The following is an 8,314-nucleotide window of genomic DNA, read 5'->3' on the forward strand; positions in this document are numbered from 1 at the left end:
GGTCTAGAAATTGCTTCTCCAAACTCTAATAGATGATAATATGCTTCTCTTAGTTTCTCCTTGCCCTAACAGCTTTCTCACGTTCTTCTAAGATTTCACGTACAATGTAACTAACCTCTTTTCTCTTATTTTCTCTTTTTAATTTTAAGAGATATCTCTCAATTATGTTTTTTTTCTCACGCCCTCACTTACTCTCATGCGAACATAAACTATGAGAATATTTTTTTAAGTCTAAGGACAACATTCGTCTAAGGAATATATTTTTTAAAGTGAAAAATGGGAAGACAAAAAGTGACTAAAAAATCCAACAAGGAGAATAGGATAAAAATTTAAGTCTAAAAATGCATTAGACTTTGGTGCAATGTTAACAGTAAACTTAACACTCTTTGCATAGTTTCTAAAGTTATCAAATTCAACACTTTTATTTATTTTCAATTCTCCTGCTGACTTTATCAATTTTCCAACAATCCTCCACTTAAATATATATTAAAAAAAAACTAATATGTCATAGTATTTGATAAAATAACTTGTAATCTTGAATTCCATTAGAATACAAGCAGCATTTTTTATTGTTCTCAAAAACTATGTACATCAAAGATCATGTTGGTCAATCTAATATGTTAAATGCCTTATAAATTTTGCCTAGAAAATCAAAGGAATTACCCCACTTCCACATTCATGTAGCTAGGCAAGTTAATTATAAAAAGAGAAAGAAAGAATTGATGGTTGGCTCGAATGAGACAGCAGTGGTATAGATAATCAACGTGGAAAACTCTCCATTGAATTTTGTTAATCTTTAATTTATTTGGTTTGTCCAAATTCAGTGCGTAACAGTATCTTAATTTCTTCGTCTTTGTTGTACTATTCAGCTAAGATGACTTATTCCCTCCATAACGATATTTATTACTTAAACTGTTAATAATAAATTAATTATTTATTGATATTTGTTTTGGTAATCACATTTAGTTTAATTTTATTATTTTAATAATCTCTAATTTTATTTAATTACACAACTCAATTGTAATTTTTACAAGTTCGGTTGAAATCTTCTTTTGTACGTATCGTAACTAACAATTGACGTGTAATTTTCTTTTTACGGATTCCATCCGAATTTTTATATCAAGTTTGAGAATTTGGGTTCTCCTATCAATATATTCTTGTTTTCAAAAAAAATATATAAAAAAAACAGAAAAATTTTATTTATAGTACTTTTTACAACTTAGACATTACGAATTTTATGTATCATATTACTGATTCTACTATGAATAAAATTGATTTTGAGTGAAGTAATTTTGAAAAATAAATTTAAGTTAAAAGTGAGTTAAAATAAAATTATTTATATTTAAATAAATTTGTACCGTGAATTAATTTTGAAAAATAAAATTTAAGTTAAAAATGAGTTAAAAAATAAAATTATTTATATTTAAATAAATTTTAGTAAAAGTAAATTCAAAATGAAAATAGTGTAAAAATAATATCTAAACTCTAAAGCTAAGAATATTAAATTTAAGTATAATTGATTTTGGAGTTGAAATTTAAACACTCTTAAATCAATAACTTCCCATTACTATTTGTGTAATCAAATTTAATACGTCTAAAACTTAAATTCTAGATTTTGTCGAATTTGTTGCTTCTCATTTTATTAAATACCATAAATATTTTTTAATTATTTTAGCAAATCAAACAGAGTAAAATTTTATACTATATTCATATTTTCAAAATATTACTACAAATTACTATATTTTTATCTTTAAAAAGTTAATTAATATAGTATTAATCAATAATATAGATAGAATATTATTGCAACAGAAGACAACTTGATTCAAAGGAGAATGTATATAATTTTGAGGCTCTCTCTCTCTCTCTCTCTCTCTCTCTCTATCTCTCTCTCTCTCTCTGCAATTATGATGTGCAAACTTAAACCACTTGTTTCTTAGATGCAAGTATACTTTACTTTTTTAGAATAAGATGGAGCGGTTGTTTGTCATGAACATTGATATAATTAATTATGAAAAATTATTCAAACTTGCTGGTAGAATTGGAGCTCTCAAATTCAAAATCTGATCATGACTCTCATCATAATAATTCTATGGAAAACTTGACATACAAGAACTGGTATCACGTTTCAAAATGGTAACATTGACTTTGATAGAGACATTCTTCATGTTAAACAATTGATCTATAGGGCATCTACTTCGTTCAAGGGGCACATATACTCTTCAATTCACGAGTTCATAATCATTAATTATTTTGACATTAAATGTCTACCTCTTCCTATACCTAGAATCATACAAGTTATTTGGTGTTTTTATAATCATAATTGGATTAAATACAACACATATGGATCTTCAAGAAGAAGTCCTAGAATATCAACTTGTGGTGGCTTATTTAGGGATATCTTTGAAATATTCTGTGGAGCTTTCTCAGCTATGATTGGAATTTCCCAAGCAGAATTGCATGGAATCATGTTTGCTATCAAATATCCTAACACAAATAACTGGAGAAATCTTTGACTTGAAACTGACTCAATGCTGGTTATTCGTGCATTTTCTTATTTAGATATTGTTTCTTGACATCTTTTAATTAAATGAAAGAATACTTTACACATAATACGTTTCTTTAGATTCAAGATATCTCATAGTTTTATAAGAGAAAATGCATATATAGATTAGCAAATGAAGGTTTTTTCTTTATTATGACACTTGGTGTAATTCACTTCCTTTTTGAGCTTTTAAATTTTTTTGAAATATAGTGTTGAAGTATTCTTTAAACCTTTGTTGACGAAGAGATAGAAAATATATTTCGAAATTGCTAAAAATCAGAAAGTCAAAAATAATCTGGTCCGAGCGATTCACGGTTATCAAACTCGACCGATTCGATTCACTAATTCATTCATTAATTTTAAAATATTTTATATTAATTTAGAGATCATATAAATTAATATAAAAAGATATTTATAACATTCTAAATGATATTATAATATATATTTATAATATTCTAAAAGATATTATAAGATATATATTTATAATTGTTTAAGAGATATTATAAGATATTTATAATATTTGAAAGACATTATAAGATTATAATAATAGATTTTACTCTAACAATTAAGGAGATATTTTTTGGGATTTGTTATGGATTTGTTGGATTTTGGCTATTATAAATATGTAACTCTTTTGTTATTATAGTGTGACAATCTTAGAGCTTACAGCAACAATGGAGAATAAGGGTTTAGGGAATTCCAAGGGAAATTTTAAAAAGACACCTTTTGGAGTTATCTAAGGGATATTTTCAGGTTTGAGTGATTCTTATGTTGAAAGTTGGAGAGGTTGGGAAATACTTGGGTAGAACTGCGAAGTCTATTTTCTTGTAACTCATCTGTAATCTCTTGTAACAATTTTCTAAGTATAGTGAATTGGAAAGCTACCCTCTCCCACATAGTAGATCGTTTGATCGAAATGGGTAGTCAAATATTCATCTTTTTCTCGTCTTATTCTATTATATTATTTGTGTACGAATTGTCATTGATGAAGACCATTTATTTTAGTAGGTACTATTCTTTATCTCACACATTAATATAGAATTTTGTCATAATTCACAACATATAGATTAAACATGTCTAACTATCGTTTTTGTAATTTTTTGAATGGATTAGGTTTTACGATCCCCGTCCCTATTGGATTTTCTTTTTTATTCAATAATTTATCTTTATTTTTTTAAAAAAATAATTAAAATAGTTTTAAACTTACACAAACACAACTAAATTACTAATTTATTTTTTTATACATAAATAATGTTAAACATATTGGTTCAGAATAATGTCCATATATAAACAACACTTAACACAAACATATTTATTTTGGTTGGAACAATGATACTAAATGAAGATATAACCCACATGCCTATAACTCATCACTTGAATCATCATTTGCTGATATATTCTTGGATTGACTTGACCTTATTATCCCTACACTATCTTCACCAGATTGCATGTCTGAAATTGAGTGACTTCCAGGTTTGCTTGCTATAACAGATGCAGGCTCCAAAGGGAGCGGTAAAGAGACTGAATAACTATTAAGCATGCGTGCAATAGTAGCCATAGTTGGCCTTTCAACCACTTTTTCTTGAACACATAGTAAACTAATCTGAATGCATCGCATTATTTCTTTTTGTGAACTATTGTTTAATGATGGATCGATTATATTGATGATTGTACCCTCCCTCCAATTTCTCCACACCTGCTCAATTGCATAGATCACTAATTACAATTCTACTTAATATGCTTATTTACATGTAATAATATTTTAATGCATTTTTTTCGTTGGCACGGAAGAAACAATAATGGGATATAAGGACTTACGAAGCTAAGTAAGTCTTCCATAAGTAAGTCTTCTGTACTCTGCTCATGAAGAATGCCAGTAACTTTTTGGCCAGTTATAATTTCTATAATTAGTACTCCAAAACTAAAAACATCTGATTTTATTGAAAATTTTCCAAACATTGCATATTCTGGAGCCATATATCCACTGCATGTCAAAATTAAATAGTTTAATAAGTCATAAATAGTAAGACATTTTGAATCACAAATATTCAACATGTGTTTAGTTTTAAGGTCTATGATATACTAATAATAGTTTTTGAGTTTGTACTAGAATAATGAAAAAAATTGTACTCAACAAGATATGAAATTATATTCTAAATTCTAATACTTACTATGTTCCAACGATTTTTTCCGTATTTACTTGAGTTTGACCAACAAGTATTAGTCTGGCCAAACCAAAATCTGATATTTTAGGATTCATATTATTGTCCAAGAGAATATTACTTGCTTTAAGATCACGATGAATAATACGAAGTCGAGAATCTTCATGAAGGTAAAGAAGGCCTTTTACGATACCACTGATGATTTTGTAAAGTCTTTCCCAATCTAACTGTGTTCTCTTTATTGGATCTATACATACACCAATTTAGCAATTTTAGTAATATGTGTAGTCTTTTTCTCAAAGAAAAACTAATTAAATAAGATTATAGGTAATAAAGCATATATTATAACCTACCAAATATAAAGTAGTCAAGGCTTTTATTAGGAACAAACTCATAGATAAGTAGTCTTTCTTTTCTTTCTAAACAAAAACCATGAAGTTTAACTAAATTTCGATGTTGAAGTTTAGCTAGTAAAAGCACTTCATTCTTAAATTCCCTATCTCCTTGTCCAGAACCTTTTGACAAGCGTTTAACCGCAATCACTTGTCCATTAGAGAGTTTACCCTGCAAACATTTCTCATTCGTATATATGATAAGTACTTTAACAAGGAAGAATACGATATACATCTAAATCAAATGGTTACTTACCTGATAAACAACACCAAATCCACCATGTCCAAGTTTATTATCTTCAGAAAAGTTATTTGTTGCAACTTGTATTGTGTCAAAATCGAATTGCAATGACTCCACAATTTCAATATCATCGTGTCCGTGTACTATTTCTTCACGTTTTATCTTTTTCTTACTTCTCATTAAATATATGCAAAAGAAACTTAGCATAGCAGCAACAACACCAACAGCAACAACAGACACTACTATAGCGATAGTAGAAAGCGATGATTTGCATTTTTCTTGTAAAAATAAAAAACATCTGCTCAATTAGACATTCCAAATACAAAGGCATAATTAGCGATTAGGTACGATAAATTAATGAAGTACCTTGTGGTGAACCTTGTGATGTGAGATTGTAGAAGCGGTAGTTTTCATATCTAATATTACAACTTGGTTTAATAACTCTCGCACCAATCTTTTTATCACAGCAAGTTGGAATTTGTGAGATAGCACCTTCTAAACAATCATTACAATCTTGCGATGACAAATCAGGTGTACACTGCACAAGACCGTATATGGTTTGAAAATTCATATCAGTGCTGTCACTATCCGCCGCAAACTTAAGAGTACTAGAATCACTTGATGCAGCTTTTTTCTTCAATTTCCTCATCAAGTTCCCGAGAACTTGATTAAATTGATCCGCCTCTGATGCGTTGTCTGGGTTCGACAAAGGATAATCTGGTGAATCTTCCTTGATACCGAATATTGATCGGTTCGAGTAGCGTAACATGCAGAGGTCATACCCAGCCATAGCTTCTTTTTGATTAGGACAGAGCTTTGTGAGAAGAAGTCTTGAATCGTTGAGACAATTGCGGCAAACATCTGGTGTAACATCACCTCTGCAGAGGCCAATTGCGTTTACTTTGTCGTTGTTTTGGCCGTGGGAGAAATTGTAGAAACCGTAGTTGATTTGTGTGTTGGAAGTGAGATTAGACAAAAGGGTGTTGAGGTTTTTTTGATATGTGCTATTGGTTGTGTAGTTTCCTTTATCGTTTATGCAAAATCTGTATATAAAATCTGGCTGGGCATTGGTTTGAGATACAATAATAACGAGAAGAAGGAGAAAAGAATAAAAGGAGAATAATAACTTGCAAGAAACAATTGCCATTCTGATATTACTTTCTTTCTTCGGATTGAAGCTTTTTGGATATGAAACTTATTCAATTATATGCCTGTGTGAAGTGATTTGTTGAATAAAATTTGTGATTTTGAGGCCACACTTTTAGTCCTTTTATCATTCAATTTGTGGAAAATTCATGGGAGTAATTAATTATTCAGAAGAAAGACTTTTGGATATAGTTGTTTGTAACTTTCTGTTCCAAATATGCATTGCATAGAATAAAAGTACAAGAAGGAAAATGCTTGGAAGTTCTTGAACAGTTAAGCGCGAGATACATTAATTAAAATAAAAAATTCTTAATGTTATGTGGCAATTAATCATAATTAATTATTATGGGTGTGTTTTCAAATGACAAAAAAAAAATTGTAAGTGAATGTTGATTTTGAATTCAAAAATAGTCAATATTTTTAAAGTATTATAGTAGACAGTTTGTATTTTGAATTCAAAAAATAGGCAATATTTTGTGAAGTGTTGCAAGTGGGGGTTTGTATTTTGAATTCGAAAATAGACAACACATTATGAAGTGTTGCAGACACTATTAAAAAAACACATAATATATTGGATGTGAAATGCATTAACCTCGACTAAAGAAGCAAGGTAACGAATGTTGTCATGAAAAGTTGTCATTTATCACCTCGGTGATTTAAAAAATCGAAGGATAAATTTATATGCACATGGGTTCAAACCCCAGCAGCAACAACACTTTTATTATTTACAAAACTAGCATATCTTACCTCTCAGTTTATCTAGAAAACCGAGGGGTTAGATTAATTCTTTTAAAAAAAATCATTGTTACATTGTTTCCCAGAATATTACGTTGTTTACGCAGATTATTAAAATAAAAATTAAATTTCCTAGAGATCTAGATAAAAATCGAATTCTCCGAAGATCTAAATTTTAGATCTTCAAATTATTGAATTTTGGGGAAGATCAAATGTTGGGTGCAAAATTATTCTCTACAGATCTTGCATGCATTTGTTTCTGATGAAAAAAAGGGTAAGATAATTAAAATCAATATTCAAATATATGATTTTCGGCTCAACTAAATATTTAAGAAAACAAAACTTAAACTCAGGTAATATTCTGCGCTTGCAATCCATCATAGAGATTTTTTCCAAACTTCTTTAGGTTTCAAGCACTTCATGTTTTATTTAGGCTAAAAATGTTAATATTCAACATGTTTTTATGATGGATGTCTCTTAGGTTCCACGCGGATCACTAGTGGCAGAGTCTTGAGCGTTGATAATCATTAAATGGATGGTAGAAATTTATTTAAGACCACTTAAAATCCTTAAAAAAAAGGCTTAACATATCCATCGGTTTAAATAAAAAACTGAGATGAATAAGCTTTTTTAGTATTACATTGTTTACAACAAATCTTTGGAGATATACAAATTTTGTTGCATACCCTTTCCAAAAAAACTCCATAACTTATCCAACTTCTAATAAGTTATATGTTCCTATACCATGAAAATTTTTATTTTCTCCACTTGTAATCCATCCCAGAGATCTGTTTCTCAAGTTCTTGAGCGTTTCTAGATCAAACTTTTTCATGGTCAATTCATCCAATAAGATTTTTGTAGTAGTAACTCATGAAATTGACGGTGGTAAATATTTCCTCTCTTTACGGGAAACTACATATAATTTAGTATTAGAGTAAAATCTATTTAACGAGAGTTTTTATAGTAAAATCTGAATATTATATCCCTCGATTATATAATAAAACTGAAGTAAATTATCTTCTTTTTATAACTATCATCTCAGTTATGACAAAAACCGATGTGAATAATTCTTTTTTTCTTTAAAATTACATTGTTT

The 8,314-nt window shown here is 28.9% G+C and overlaps 1 protein-coding gene across 1 annotated transcript; it reads right to left on the reverse strand.

Annotated features, from left to right (window-relative positions):
- Positions 1 to 3,690: 3,690 nt before the first annotated feature.
- On the reverse strand, positions 3,691 to 6,656 carry LOC131627271 (cysteine-rich receptor-like protein kinase 29). The gene is made up of 6 exons (XM_058898110.1): positions 5,704 to 6,656; positions 5,353 to 5,615; positions 5,058 to 5,268; positions 4,714 to 4,951; positions 4,361 to 4,526; positions 3,691 to 4,238 (listed from the first exon to the last, which is right to left on the reverse strand). The coding sequence occupies exons 1-6, from the start codon at positions 6,482 to 6,484 to the stop codon at positions 3,903 to 3,905; spliced, it is 1,995 nt and encodes a 664-aa protein (XP_058754093.1). The 5' UTR covers positions 6,485 to 6,656; the 3' UTR covers positions 3,691 to 3,902.
- Between the last annotated feature and the right edge of the window lie 1,658 nt (positions 6,657 to 8,314).

The sequence above is a fragment of the Vicia villosa genome, unplaced genomic scaffold, assembly GCF_029867415.1.
Source record: "Vicia villosa cultivar HV-30 ecotype Madison, WI unplaced genomic scaffold, Vvil1.0 ctg.000353F_1_1, whole genome shotgun sequence".
NCBI classification, from domain to species: domain Eukaryota; kingdom Viridiplantae; phylum Streptophyta; class Magnoliopsida; order Fabales; family Fabaceae; genus Vicia; species Vicia villosa.

Excerpts from the sequence above, each read along its gene's own strand:
- LOC131627271 (XM_058898110.1), bottom strand. The coding sequence starts at position 6,484 with ATGGCAATTGTTTCTTGCAAGTTATTATTCTCCTTTTATTCTTTTCTC. Across the intron at positions 4,952-5,057 it reads CCTTGACTACTTTATATTTG|ATCCAATAAAGAGAACACAG; the intron begins GTAGGTTATAAT and ends GTGTATGTATAG. Across the intron at positions 4,239-4,360 it reads TGGAAGACTTACTTAGCTTC|GTGTGGAGAAATTGGAGGGA; the intron begins GTAAGTCCTTAT and ends GCAATTGAGCAG.